Genomic DNA, 15,533 nt, shown 5'->3' with positions numbered 1-15,533 from the left:
TCACAACGTGAGAGAGAGAATTCTTTCCATTGTGTCACAACGCGAGAGAGAGAATCCTTTCCATTGTGTCACAACGTGAGCGAGAGAATCCTTTCCATTGTGTCACAACGTGAGAGAGAGAATCCTTTCCATTGTGTCACAACGTGAGAGAGAGAATCCTTTCCATTGTGTCACAACGTGAGAGAGAGAATCCTTTCCATTGTGTCACAACGTGAGAGAGAGAATCCTTTCCATTGTGTCACAACGTGAGAGAGAGAATCCTTTCCATTGTGTCACAACGTGAGAATCCTTTCCATTGTGTCACAACGTGAGAGTGAGAATCCTTTCCATTGTGTCACAACGTGAGAGTGAGAATCCTTTCCATTGTGTCACAACGTGAGAGAGAGAATCCTTTCCATTGTGTCACAACGTGAGAGAGAGAATCCTTTCCAGTGTGTCACAATGTGAGAGAGAATCCTTTCCATTGTGTCACAACGTGAGAGTGAGAATCCTTACCATTGTGTCACAACGTGAGAGAGAGAATCCTTTCCAGTGTGTCACAATGTGAGAGAGAGAATCCTTTCCATTGTCACAACGTGAGAGTGAGAATCCTTTCCATTGTGTCACAACGTGAGAGTGAGAATCCTTTCCATTGTGTCACAACGTGAGAGAGAGAATCCTTTCCATTGTGTCACAACGTGAGAGAGAGAATCCTTTCCATTGTGTCACAACGTGAGAGTGAGAATCCTTTCCATTGTGTCACAACGTGAGAGAGAGAATCCTTTCCATTGTGTTATGTGGGGTCGGGGGGACTGGATAATAGTAATCAGAGATGAGCAGATTGTTATACTGTATATTCAGGTGCGCAGCTTTTAATGTGACACAAAACGCGGTTATCGCAGTATTCCTACAGCATCGCGCTGATCCCTGCCCGTCTCTATGGCTATGCTGGGACCCCTGGGAGAAAGTAGGGATTCTCCTGACTCCCTGCTGCAGGTGGAACGCGTATTGTCTGGAGAATTAGGCACGTCATGCGCAGTCCTGCTATATATGTTTAGTGCACACATTTATTGGCGCTTAGTATTTTGTACATATCTTACATTGATGCCCCATTATGTGTATATAATATCTATCACTCACATACAATGTCACCGTATACACACGGACTCGTATCTATGGCGCTTACATATGGAATTCTCATTTCTCCTGGCAGGGATTCTATGTCTGCGCTGCTGGACCCAGAAGACAGTATGTATACAATGGAGGAGCAAAGTGCGCACAGCCCCCCCACCTCGCTCGTGCCCAGGATACACGCCATAATCACACGCAAACTGCAGCACATCAATCCGCTGATTCCCGGATCCGTCTGCCGGACAGAGCACAGCAAGCACTGTAAGTCTTCTATTAGTGGTCCTGCTGGGCGTGGCGGTCTCGCTGGGCGTGGCGGTCCTCCTTAAAAAACCTTTACCCTGCCTGCTGATGCCATGGAGCTGTGCAGTGAGTACGCTTATTTTCCATCTGCCGGGAGCAGCGTAGCGTCCGCCGGTTTCCTACACCTCAGTAATGAGATAAGTCTCTTGTTATCGGTACCGATCAATACTGAGCACTATTTATTGAGTGTATTTACTGCGGGAGCTGTCAGTATTCTGCGCAATCGCTGTGTTAGCAGATGAATAAACTCTAATGACAGGAACGTTTAGAATATGACCCATAAATAGTAGTAACTGAAAGACACATACATGGAGCGCACACGCCGGACGCAACGGGCTCCGAGATTCCTCACGTTTACTGAAAAAATCGCCTTCTGCAAATCTCTAAAAAAATTGCTGCTTCGTAGCTTAACGTTGGGACAGATAATCCCATCTTTTGTCAGATATGAAACGAGTTTTACGTAAATATTGAGCTAATGTACCGTAGTCTGATGGCGCCGATTCTCTCGCCAGCACTCGCAGGATTCATGGCCCAGGTGTCTTCTGTGAGGTCTGAACTGTTGGGGTTCCTTACGCACGCTCTTCTCGGGGACAACCTCGCGGCCGAGTACCTCATGCTCCACCTCATCTCCACCGTGTGAGTACCGCTAGTAAGGCCGCTCGTGGCGTCTGATTGTGTCACAGCTGAATGTACGTTACTGCTAGATATATTATATATATAATGTTTCTTTATACTTTATAACCGTTGAAGTGATGCAGCTACAACCTTACGTTAGTTCAGAGCAGGAAACAAACACATTCTATAAGTCAGACAGAAGGCGGCGGCCAAAGTCTATTCAATTAACTACAATGAATAATAATACATCAAAGCCACATAGACATCACTATGTAACAACGATCTGTGTAATCCCCTCTGATGGGAGATCTGGTATTGCTGGAAGTGTACTAAAGACGTCTGTAGTGTAAAACCATCAACTCATTTTATCACAGTGTAGGCGCGCTGACGTAGGCGCGCTGCGTACCAGACTGATCTCACACACAGGATCCGGGACTCCGCTCCCAGCACCGCTGGTCCTCGCTATGCGCCTCTTTCACTGAGACCCCAAACTGGAAGCAGTTTGTTCAGACACGTAGGAGACCCCCCGACATGTTTCTTCCCACCCCTGACAGTCTTTTAAATGAAACCTGTTGGGTGGTCTCCCACGTCTTGCATCAGACTGCTTCCAGTTTGGGGTCTCGGTGAATATATATATAATGCACAGTGACTTCTCCATAGTAGATCATTGTGGTGCAGCCGCTGCTGCTTTGTCCCTGTGTTTGGGATCATTCTCCTGAAAGGGGAACTTTCTACCAGTCCTTAGTCTGCCAGCAGCCTGACGCTGTGCTGTGTCCCTGTATCTGCCCAGTCCCCAGTGAGGAGAGCCATCCCCACAGCATGGCGCTGCCACCCCCATACCTCATTGCTGGGACAGTGTTTGCTGAGGATCGGGCAGAGTTAGGTTTGCACCACCTGTAGTGAGGTGACCTCCCATGTCTGTCTCATCTGACCACAAGTCTTTATCCCACAATTTATCTGGGTCCCTGATATTTTCTTGCACACTCCAGACAAGCTTTAATGTGGTTTTCCTTCTGTAATGGTCTCTCCCTAGCCCCCTCCCATACAGGCCAGGTGTATGCAGAGCTCCTGATATAGGTGACTGGTGCATCCCCTCCCATCTCCTGCACAGTGATAGTGGTCTCCTCCTAGCCCCCTCCCATACAGGTCAGGTGTATGCAGAGCTCCTGATATAGGTGACTGGTGCACCCTCACCCCAGTCTCATCCACTGAGCTCTGTATCTCCTGCACAGTGATAGTGGTCTCTTCCTAGCCCCCTCCCATACAGGCCAGGTGTATGCAGAGCTCCTGATATAGGTATTGGTGCACCCTCACCCCAGTCTCAGCCACTGAGCTCTGTATCTCCTGCACAGTGATAGTGGTCTCTTCCTAGCCCCCCTCCCATACAGGCCAGGTGTATGCAGAGCTCCTGATATAGGTATTGGTGCACCCTCACCCCAGTCTCAGCCACTGAGCTCTGTATCTCCTGCACAGTGATAGTGGTCTCTTCCTAGCCCCCCTCCCATACAGGCCAGGTGTATGCAGAGCTCCTGATATAGGTATTGGTGCACCCTCACCCCAGTCTCATCCACTGAGCTCTGTATCTCCTGCACAGTGATAGTGGTCTCTTCCTAGCCCCCCCCCCCCATACAGGCCAGGTGTATGCAGAGCTCCTGATATAGGTGAGTGGTGCACCCTCACCCCAGTCTCATCCACAGAGCTCTGTATCTCCTGCACAGTGATAGTGGTCTCTTCCTAACCCCCTCCCATACAGGCCAGGTGTATGCAGAGCTCCTGATATAGATGACTGGTGCACCCTCACCCCAGTCTCAGGCACTGAGCTCTGTATCTCCTGCACAGTGATTGTGGTCTCTTCCTAGCCCCCTCCCATACAGGCCAGGTGTATGCAGAGCTCCTGATATAGGTGACTGGTGCACCCTCACCCCAGTCTCATCCACTGAGCTCTGTATCTCCTGCACAGTGATAGTGGTCTCTTCCTAGCCCCCTCCCGGCCGTGCCTGGGAGTACGATGCAGCTTTTATTTCCTCATAATTCATTCAGCACTGATCACTGGGATATCTGAGCGCTTTGATGCTACTCTGTAGCCTTTTCCTATCTTGTGCCTGTGTGTAACTTTGTATACTTAGACCTTGGTCTCATTATCGCAGCTTTCCTGCATATTCACAGTATGACCAATGTTATTTTATCAGGGGGCCTTTGATCCATAGCTTTTATTAATGGTTCAAAGGTAGAGGCTAATTGAAAGCCAATATCTTTCACCTTTTGTAAAGTTGGAGCTTCCGCGGCACAGGTGGCACAGGTGGCACAGGCGGCACAGGGGTTGAACACTTAAGTAAGCAGCATATTTCTTTGTTTTTTTTTTTTCATTCTGCAGACAAAAGATTGTGTTTGAAATTTTACTTTAGGAATTTAGTCTTTGTATAGATAAATCTGTTGACTTTTTGGGGAGTTGAATCCTTTAACAAGCCTCAGTATGTAGTATAGGGCATCTGGAGAACCACCTAGAATGTGACCTTCCTTCCATAGGGTCTATCTGACACATTTATGCCTCTGATCCCTGACAGATATGCCCGAAGAGATGTTCTTCCTCTGGGAAAGTTCTCACTAAACCTCAGTGGTTGCCCTCGAAATGGCATCTTCACCCAACATCTGTACCGTGTGGTGCAGCAGCTGGTGCCTGCGGTAAGATGGCCACCATCCGTCAACTCGCGATACAGACCTCGTTATAACCGATTCTGTTTCATAGTCTGGAACGAGGGTTCTCCTGACTCTACTTTTATTCTTCCTGCAGTCTCATTACCTCCCCATGTCCATAGAAAACATGAACAGTCTGTGCTTTGTCCCCCGTAAGGATTACTCTGCCAACCGGCTGGTGAGCGGCCTCCTCCAACTGTCTTCTCACACCTCTCTGGTGGTGGACGAGACCCTGCTGGAGCAGGGCCAGCTGGACACCAAGGGTGGGTATATCGCATCATACGTCCTGCCCAGCTCTCCCTATGTCACTGACCAGCAACAGTACACGGCAAGGACACGTCCCACCCAGCTCTCCCTATGTCACTGACCAGCATCCGTACACGGCAAAGACACGTCCCACATCCCGCCCAGCTCTCCCTATGTCACTGACCAGCATCCGTACACGGCAAGGACACGTTCCACCCAGCTCTCCCTATGTCACTGACCAGCATCCGTACACGGCAAAGACACGTCCCACATCCCGCCCAGCTCTCCCTATGTCACTGACCAGCATCCGTACACGGCAAAGACACGTCCCACATCCCGCCCAGCTCTCCCTATGTCACTGACCAGCATCCGTACACGGCAAGGACACGTTCCACCCAGCTCTCCCTATGTCACTGACCAGCATCCGTACACGGCAAAGACACGTCCCACATCCCGCCCAGCTCTCCCTATGTCACTGACCAGCATCCGTACACGGCAAGGACACGTCCCACCCAGCTCTCCCTATGTCACTGACCAGCATCCGTACACGGCAAAGACACGTCCCACATCCCGCCCAGCTCTCCCTATGTCACTGACCAGCATCCGTACACGGCAAGGACACGTCCCACCCAGATCTCTGTGTACACACAAGGACACGTCCCACCCAGATCTGTGTACACACAAGGACACGTCCCACCCAGATCTCTGTGTACACACAAGGACACGTCCCACCCAGATCTCTGTGTACACACAAGGACACGTCCCACCCAGATCTCTGTGTACACACAAGGACACGTCCCACCCAGATCTCTGTGTACACACAAGGACACGTGTCACTACACACACGCTGTAGAGAAGAGATGCAGAGTCTGTAATGGTGTCACCTTGTATGTGATCCTCAGGAGTTCTCAATGTCACCGCGCTGGGGAACCTGATCACCTGGCAGAAAGTGGATTATGACTTCAGTTACCACCAGATGGAATTTCCCTGCAATATTAATGTCCTGGTCACCTCCGAGGGCCGCTCGCTGCTCCCGGTACGTAACCTCGTATACCGCTGTCACATGATGTTCCTTATTGTACCTGCGTCCTAGCTGTAGGGGACTGGCACCTGTATAATGTCACATTATATAATCTGCTCATCCTCACATGAACCCCACAGTCTATAATATGTATATATGTGTATGTACACGCACACCCCCCCCACCTACACCTAAACATGAAGACTAACCCTCCCCTAACCCCGAGACTTACTGTCAGGATGCTGGTGCCGGGATTCTGGTGCCGGCTTTCGGAGATTGTCAGCATCCTTACCAAATACATCCCGTATTGACATTGTTCAGCGAGCTCCCTGTGGTTTTATAGAGTATCCACCATAGCGATTATATCACACACTACAGATTCCGCGCCGGGCCGCCCAGGTGACGTTATTTTGGGGGCACCACTGTCCCGTCTGATTGGGTAGGTGCGCTGGGGGAGGAGTGTAATGCAGAATTGATAATAGAGGCCTGATAACAGGGAATAACCTGGTAAGAGATCATCTAATCCCCATGAGGTCTGTTCCCTGCTCTCCTGTCACCCCTGGAGCATCCGTCTAATGGGGCGTCCGCTCCTGGTGTGTAGCATAAACTCCAGCTGTTCTCCCATAAGCTCTTAGCATGTGAGACGCTGGGGCTGGGGTCTGGGCACATCGGCTTGGTCTGAGCGCCCCATGTTCCCGGCTGTATTACGCCTCTCTCCCAGGGGGTCCCAGATATATTGCCTACAGGTTATATCCTCTAATAGAAGGTTCTGCACTAGGGCTTGCTCAGGATCTGGTCTCTGAGTGTGGAGCGCAGAGGATTTAAGCTGCACTTTCTGCTCTCTCTCAGTCTGATTGTCAGGTTCACCTGAAGCCACAGATGACCCCCCCGGATCTGCAGCAGTACACGGATGCTCTGCTCTCCGCCGCGCTGCCGTCTCAGCTCAACCGGTTCCGCACATACCTGAGCGTTCTGCGACTTACGGACTACGCCATCTCTGAGGAGATTACCAAGGTAATGAGGCGCCATGAAGAGGCACCGCCTGACGCGATATCCCAGCTCGGTGTAAAGTGTCCCCAGATGGCGCAGCTGGGTATCTCTGTCCCGCGGTGCCCGGGTGCTGGGTAATTCTGTATTAAGCGGAGGTTGGTGGTTTGCGGTGGGTGTATGTACGGAAGATCTGCTAACGAGGTCTCTCTCCTCCAGGCCGTGGAAGAAGACTTTGTGGACATGCGGAAGGGTGACCCGCAGAGTATGAGCGCTGACGATCTGCATCGGCTGCTGGTTGTAGCTCGGTGAGTCCGCTCTTATTACAGCGCTATAAGTAACATTCGCCAATACGAAGATTTGTCACTGAAATCCCTGAGAATTCCGGAGTGTAGTAAAATGACGACATATTCGCGCGCGTTTTCCCCGTCCTATGTACAGAGGCCCAATAGCGCAATTGTGATACAACGGCGACAGTTTCACAGTCTCAGGACCTCGGCATAGCGATGGGTCAGTGTGACCAGTGGGGGCGATGGCGGCACAACTAACGTAGAGTAATTGCTGTCTCGGGCCCATTGCAGTGACGCGATGAGAATCCGCCTGTTCCGCGTTATAGGTTACAATAAGGCACAGCGACCGTATTGTATTATCCAGCGTTCTGCAGGGTCTCCTTCTCGCTGCGAAGTTCTCGCATCTGCTGATGGTATTATATACAGTGATATATACAGAAACCTACAGCTGCGTCCTCATACTCCTAGTGCCTATACACCGTACGGCGCGGCCCTAGGGCCTATACACCGTACGGCGCAGCTGAGACGAGCAGCGTACGGTAATTTTATTTAGCTGTTGCGTCTTATATGCATCAAAGGCGCAGGGAAAATCCGCTGTCTGCACTAGAGACGCTGGGCTGGGACATTAACCGCGCAGTAATTGGTTTTATACACATAGAACGAAGTAAATGAGGCACAATGGAAGTTGGCGTGAGAAAAGCCGCGATCACTCGCATCGGAGCACAAGTTTCATCAGATGTACAAATATTGCACATGGAATTGTTCCGTGTAATCTAGCAAAGTAGTTTTCTCGCTCAGTTTTGTGTTTGCGAATAAGATGCTCTACGTGGATGAATCGCTCAGAACCTGGCGCAACGCGAGGGGCTGGTTGGTGCGACTGAAGCCATAGTCTATAGCGACACATCTGTAGATTATAGCTCTCGTGCCCGGCATCGAGTACTAATTGTGTATAATATAATAATCAGGGACCAGCTACATTGTGATGACATGTTCTATAGTCAGAATTCCCTGATGGTTACGCTGTGAAACGCCGTCTTCCAGGTTACTGTCACTGAGCGCCGGTGAGACGACGCTGTCTAGGGACGGATGGCTCCGCGCCAAGCAGCTGGAAATGCAGAGAAAAAGCCGCCTCCAGGACCAGAAATATCTGAACGGGAATGAACTATAATCTGCGGAGATGGATCCTCTCTGCCGTTCTCTCTCTCTAGCTTTGCTGGGACAGGAGCTTCTGTCCAGGCTCCTCGGGTCCGGTGTGGCCCCAGCGTTGGCGTCACCGGAATACTTACCTGCTGCCATACTATTCAGGAACAGTCCTTATATTACAGGATTGTTCTCGCATGTGGTCTCTTTCCTAAATATGTACAGGTAATTGTGGGTTTCGCGCTATTGAGTAGTACCTCTAGCAGCTGAGCACCGGGAAGGTATCGCCACCTTCCTTTATTGATTGGAAATAGTAGGATATGGTATCTGCGCTCTGAGGTGCTATTGTGTCATAAATTGTTATTAAACTTAAAGATGTTTATGAGGTATGTCTGTTGCGATCCGTGAGGGAATTATGGATGTTAGTTGATGTCTATGTTCGATTCCAACAAGGAAAATGGACCCGTCGTACGCTGGGTCACTACAGCACAGCCGCCCCGTGTCTCTGTCCCCCTCCCCACTATACTTACTGCTCCTCTAGTTCAGGACATGGGCAGGATAGCTGACCTGGCTGTCTGTGGCAGTGGGGGCCATTGAGGGTGGGGGGAGTGTCTGGTGCGGAACAGAAAGGTTCACCGCACACTCCCTCTCTGTGTAGGTTCGCCGCACGCTCCCTCTCTGTGTAGGCTCGCCGCACGCTCCCTCTCTGTGTAGGCTCGCCGCACGCTCCCTCTCTGTGTAGGCTCGCCGCACGCTCCCTCTCTGTGTAGGCTCGCCGCACGCTCCCTCTCTGTGTAGGCTCGCCGCACGCTCCCTCTCTGTGTAGGCTCGCCGCACGCTCCCTCTCTGTGTAGGCTCGCCGCACGCTCCCTCTCTGTGTAGGCTCGCCGCACGCTCCCTCTCTGTGTAGGCTCGCCGCACGCTCCCTCTCTGTGTAGGCTCGCCGCACGCTCCCTCTCTGTGTAGGCTCGCCGCACGCTCCCTCTCTGTGTAGGCTCGCCGCACGCTCCCTCTCTGTGTAGGCTCGCCGCACGCTCCCTCTCTGTGTAGGCTCGCCGCACGCTCCCTCTCTGTGTAGGCTCGCCGCACGCTCCCTCTCTGTGTAGGCTCGCCGCACGCTCCCTCTCTGTGTAGGCTCGCCGCACGCTCCCTTTATATATAGGGCACCTCCTGTGCCAGCTTTATTAAGTATACTTATAGGTAACTAGCTTATTCTTACATTGTTATAAGGATTCTCTCAGTCTAAGTGAATGCTTGATTTGCTTCTAGCCTTAGATCCTTGGTATGTGTTCCTTGTTGACTTAAGCCATCTTTATTGCTAGCTTTCTTTGGATGGCCAATTGGGGGTCTTCCTTAATTAGTGTCCACACTTTCCTGCATCTTTGTATAAGTGTCAGTATTTAGGCTGGAGAGCGCAGTCTTTTTTAAGTGCAAAACTGTAGCGTTAGACCTGCGTCATTCCGAAGATAAACAGAAGGAGGAAACTCTAAGTTCCATCAAACAAACCTCAACGGTCTAAAGATTCAGGTGACAACTGGACTCCCTGTGCAGTCACAGCAAGAACACTTCTATTGCTATTAATATTGCCGGCCTTCTGATTCTCACATACATCTCATTGCTTATCGTACTTGTCCCCATGTCAGTTTACATCTTTCCACTTGGAATCACTGGCCCTGAATCAGGGCCGTCCTATTTAAATGTGGAGCGGCCTTTTGGACGCTCACATAGCTGTGGGTTAGCGACGAGACCCTGCGGTAGGGTCTTGTGGCCGCAAGCCCTGGAGTGATTTTGGCTCTATCAGAGCCAAAATCACTCCCACTGACATCACTAGTCATGTCATTGGGGCCGGACCCAGACGGTAGGCGTTCCCAGTCACCATTGACAGCACGCCCCCTTTGGTGCGAGACCCGGAGCGACAGCTTGGCTTTCGCTGTCCGGGTCTCGCGCATGCGCACGAAGGAGCTCCCTCCGTCGTGCGCGTGCGCATCGGGGTAACATCGACCCGCTTGCGAGCGTCCTGCGCTCGCGAGCGGGTCTGAATGAGACCCACTGTCCTTTATCTTCGCTCTCCTGCCCAGCCTCACATCCTCTATCTGCTTACATTCTACATTATTATTCACATTCTGCAGACATTACATCCCCACTTATAATCCTCCCTATAACAAACTTGTTAATCTGCATACATATTTTCAGATGGTGTAATGGTTAGCGTTACTGCCTCACAGCACTGAGGTCGTGGGTTCAATTCCTACCACGGCCCTAACTGTGTGGAGTTTGTATATTCTCCCTGCGCTTGCATGGGTTTCTTCCGGGTACTCCGGTTTCCTCCCACACTCCAAAAATATACTGGTAGGTTAATTGGCTCCTAACAAAAATTACCCCTAGTGTGTATGTGTGTGACCATGTAGTGGGGAATATAGAGTGTAAGCTCCACTGGGGCAGGGACTGATGTGAATGGCCAAATATTCTCTGTACAGCGCTGCGGAATATGTGTGCGCTATATAAATAACTGGTAATAAATAATAAATCACTGTTCTTTCACCTGCACTCCTACAAATTTCTTGCATTCATATCTCATTTACATTTCCAAATGTCATTCCTCTTGTTACTTATAAACACCATGACAAGGTTTTCTTCAACTCCCTCCTTCACTCAGTCTCTACTTAATCCTCTGTTCTGCCCCCTGCTTCCACCTTTATTCCTTATCTCTTCCTCCTCCTCTGTCTACCTACTCTCCCCTCCTCTCCCATTACTCCACTTTCATCCTGTTCTACCCCCCCTCTGTCCTACTACCCTACCACCAAACCCTCCTCCTACACTCCTCTCCCTGTCACTTCACCCCAATGCCATCCACATCTCTCTCCCTACCCACCTCCTACAGGTTTCCCTTCTAGCTCAGGTGCCCGCACCATCACTAAACTCTATTCATATCGGTCCCCCAAATTTATCTCACCTCCACGTTACAGCAACCCGGATAATCTTAATCACATCTCCCCCACAAACGCTATCTCTCTATCCTGTACCCTCTGGAATGCCAGGTCAGTCTGTAATAAACTGGTCCCCGCTCATGACCTTTTCATCTCCAACTCCCTGAATCTCCTAGCCATCACTGAAACTTGGATATCACCCTCTGACACCACTTCTCCTGCTGCTCTATCCTCTGGGGGCCTCACCTTCTCCCACACCCCCCCACCCTGGGGGTCACCATGGTGGTGGTGTTGGGGTCCTTCTATCCACCAATTATTCCTACCAGCTAATACCCTCTGAACCATCCCTCACATTCCCCACATTTGAGGTTCATGCTATACACCTTTTCCAACCAGTGAACCTCAGAGTAGCTGTCATTTACCGTCCCCCTGTGATAGCGCGAGGTGTTTTGGATTTTATTTATAAACCTTACTTATTATAAGAAGAAATGGAATAATTCAGACCAATACCAACTCTAAAATAAATGACAATGTTTTACTTAAAAAGCAAATCATTTCTACATGCACCTCTGTATTAGTGACAAAGCAGACTTATAACATAAGAAAACATTAGTTCAGTAACAGTGACACAATGATAATTTGCAATGCCTAACATAGACTTCCAAGGTGACAGCCAGCCCTGGTTATACTTACAGCCCAGCGCCCCGGGACTCTCTCCACCTACGTTCTCTCCTGCTCAACCCGACTGACCGACCCCTATTTGATCAATGTTTTATACTTTTTTTCCCTCTCTGCTACTGACATATTCTAAAATGGCGAATATTAATTAAGTCAATTTCTACTTCAGGGTCCATAGGGGGTCCACAGGGTTGACCTTGGGGTATAGGTTGGGAACCAAATCCGGGCACCACGCAGTTAAAGCTTTTAGCTCCCAGGATGCACTGGGTCCACTCTCCCTATAACCCCACCCCCAAGCCAGAGGCACCTCAGTTTAAGTTGGTGCCCGGCCGGAGTCGGGTCACCGTTAGCGCAGGGGGAGCTGATTAGCAGCCCCTAAGCTTATTTTATTTTTTTAGGGACAAAGTTTTTTCCATGGACTTTGGATTCTTCAGAGCGGCAGCGTCGGACTGTCCATAGGACGTCTAAGCTGTCGCTCCGTCACCCCGCTGGCGCTGAGACGCCAGTACAGATCTGGGGATCTCAGCGGGACCCCAGAGTCTGTACTAGCCGGACTCTGTGGGCGCCCAGGACTGCTGCCGGATCCACGGGGAGCAGGTAAGGTCGCGGATCACCGCTTGCGGTGATCCGCGCATTTCAAATGCAGTCCTGTGCCTCCGGTCTCAGGGGACAGACCGGAGGCGCCGGCAGTGGCGGCGGGCCCCCCATACCCCTTGTGTCCACTAGACCACCAGGGACTTAACGATCGGTGCAGGGAGCCGGCGTCCCGGGGGTTAATAGCCGGCCAGGGGAGGCAGCCTTCCCTGTTACAGCGGCTCCTCCCCTCAGCTCAGCGCGCCTTTCAGTATCCATAGTCTGGCGTCGCTGAGCTGCTTCCTCCGCGGGCCACGCTTCTTCTGAGGTCTCCAGCGGCCATTTTATCTCTGTGGTGCAGCAGAAATCTCTGGAGATGGCAGTGAGTCCAGTCCCCCTGCGTACCTCACCATCAGGTCAGTGTACACAGCGCTGTAGCCTTCCCAGACACTGAATCTGGGCAGTTGAATGCAGTGTAATAGTGCAGTATATTTTATGACATGTTTATGTATATATGTGTATATCTGCATTGTATGTGACTTATGCTAGTGCTGACTGTACTTTATTCTCTCACCTGTCAGTGTATATAATACAGCTGTACTTAGGGTGGTTCTGAGACCTCACATTTATATACTTGTTAATATTTGTGTGGTTTGTCACATACTGTTGCGTGCTGCACGTTGCCATATTTTAGATGGAACTGTGTGTTGCATACGCTGAAAATGGGTCCCTGCAGCTAATTTTTGGCATCAGTCAGGACCAGTATAGTGCTGCTTAATATTTCCGCCAAGATTGGTCAGATATGTCTGACCAGGAGATGGAGCGTTATACTGCACCCATTTTTACTATCCTGCAAGTCATGTGCTGCAGGTGTTAGTGCGGAGGATTTGACTCATAAAGGGTTCTGTATGTGGCGTCATCGGGTGCCGGCCTCTTTCACGACCCCCTTGGGCGGTTTGTTTTCTCGGGATCCTCTCAATTGCGGATCGCCGGGCGGGCCCCATTGTTGTACCTCACTTGGGGTTACTTCACCATACTGCCCTTTTCATCTCAGGGTATCTCGCAGCTTCTTGCACTCTTCCCCTGTGACACAGACTACCGCTCCCTGCAGGGGTTTTTCGCAGTATATGAATTCCCCCTGGTGCCACAATAGTCTGTCATTCCCCTTGCAGGGATTACCACAACAGCCACCCTGGGTGGATGTCGTTTTCTACGAAACGCTAATTGGCGTGGTTGACGCCCTGTGGTTACTTCCCAGTTGGTTCTGCCGTGAACTGGGTACTGTTCGGGGCTCTTTCCCTCTTACACGGGGGGAAGCCTATTTCAGGTATTATTATCCCTGCTTTAGGGCTGGTAGCAGGTCCATTCTGGTTAGAGTGAATGTTGACCTGCACCTGTATCATACACCCTCAGTATTGCGTGCCTTCGGGTTCCCTGTTGCTGACTAGCGGGTGGATCGCATAGCGGGACTCTGGCTGTTGCCAGATAGGAGGTGTTACAACAGTGTTTGGCCTCCTGTCCCAAATTCCCTGAGGGTCATCACGAGCCCCTCCTGGGGGGGATGGGCGTGTTACTCGTCTGATTACAGACGTTACTACGCCTCCCATTCCTGCGTGGTCGGATTCTTCGGATCCGTAGGTGGTAACTCTGCCTGAAATCAGTATACTTGCTTTCAGGAGTTGTTACCCATCCTACCATGGCTATAGCATGGTTGGTTAATACTATTGCATATTGGGTTGATGCATTTGTAACGTTTTTCTCCCCTCCAACACGTCGGGGGTTCAAATGTATTTGGTCGCTCACGTAATATATGCTGTTGTCATAGGTGGAAATGCCTATATTGGATACCAGTCTCCTAACTTTCAGAGTTCCGGCTGCGACTGTATCCTCCGTAATACCCTATGGCTGCGCTCTGGGAATGCAGAGGTGCAGATACCATCTTTAGGGTTGATATTGTTTGGTCCTGACCTTGACAAGATTGTAGTAACATTGGCAGTATTACTAACGACAAGTTTACCGCTTTCAGCTATGCCCACTACAAGGCCTCAGACTAAGTCTGTTAAGTCTTTTTTGTCCTCTGGGTCAGCCTAAAGGTCTGTTTCTTCGTAGACTGTCGGCATCTACAAGGGCCGACATATCCAGTACCGAGCAGGCCTGGACTGCCAGCCGATCCTGCTTCTGAACCTACGGATATCTCTTCAGTCTGACGGGACAGGCCTACAACTGGGAGATACCGATTTTCTCAGTTCGCCAGGTATTAGTGTCAAGTTGCCGCGGCTACGTGGGTAGGAGGGTACGCCCTCTTTACAAGGGCCTTACAGATCCAGAAAGCTATGCAGTTGTTGCGGTAAGCGGAGCTAATTAGGCCATCCCCACTATCTCAGTGAGGAACTGGTTGTTCTGTTTTCTTTCTGGTGCGGTGGCTGAATGGGCCTCTTTGGCCTATTCTCTGTCTCAATTCCCTGAACCAGTTCCTAAAGCTACCTGGGCTCAGGTGGAAATCCCTATGCTCCATCATACGATGTTTGGAACCTGGGGACTTTATGGTATCACTGGATATACAGGACGCGTGCCTACGGGTACTTACAGAGACCTTTCCTCAGCATGGGCTGAGGTTTGCTGTATCACAGCAACACTTACAATTTTTCGGGCTCTACCTGTTGGGACTGTCCTCAGCCCCACAGGGGTTTACCAGCGTTTTGGATTTTCTGACAGTTCTTCTGTTCAGTATATCCCAATGCTCCTGTACCTGGACGGCCTCCTGCTCTTAGCGGGATCACCGGGGTACTTTACGGCCAGGTCAGGATGACTGTGGCTTCTTCAGGGTGCAGACGTTTAATCAACGGGGAAAAAGTCCTCCCTGCATCCCTCTCTGGGTATTCTTCATCTAGGATCCCTGCTGGATTCTCAGAATCTGAGAATTCTTCTGGCGTAAGACGGAATCTCCTCTCT

The 15,533-nt window shown here is 50.6% G+C and overlaps 1 protein-coding gene across 1 annotated transcript in view; it reads left to right on the top strand.

Moving 5' to 3' along the window:
- MCMBP (minichromosome maintenance complex binding protein) overlaps positions 1–10,952 on the top strand; it is a 44,408-nt gene extending 33,456 nt beyond the window's left edge. Inside the window, exons 9-16 of the mRNA XM_088466425.1 lie at positions 1,193–1,371; positions 1,923–2,046; positions 4,590–4,707; positions 4,817–4,982; positions 5,868–6,001; positions 6,836–7,000; positions 7,193–7,281; positions 8,305–10,952. Coding sequence (XP_088322551.1) covers positions 1,193–1,371; positions 1,923–2,046; positions 4,590–4,707; positions 4,817–4,982; positions 5,868–6,001; positions 6,836–7,000; positions 7,193–7,281; positions 8,305–8,431 — 1,102 coding nt within the window. The 3' untranslated portion in view covers positions 8,432–10,952. The remainder of the gene's footprint in view (positions 1–1,192; positions 1,372–1,922; positions 2,047–4,589; positions 4,708–4,816; positions 4,983–5,867; positions 6,002–6,835; positions 7,001–7,192; positions 7,282–8,304) is intronic.
- The last annotated feature ends 4,581 nt before the right edge of the window (positions 10,953–15,533 follow it).

The sequence above is a fragment of the Taudactylus pleione genome, unplaced genomic scaffold (genome assembly GCF_031769625.1).
Source record: "Taudactylus pleione unplaced genomic scaffold, aTauple2 ptg003137l, whole genome shotgun sequence".
Taxonomy (NCBI): domain Eukaryota; kingdom Metazoa; phylum Chordata; class Amphibia; order Anura; family Myobatrachidae; genus Taudactylus; species Taudactylus pleione.
Note: the sequence above shows the minus strand (reverse complement) of the source record. Positions and strands in the feature narration are given on the sequence as shown.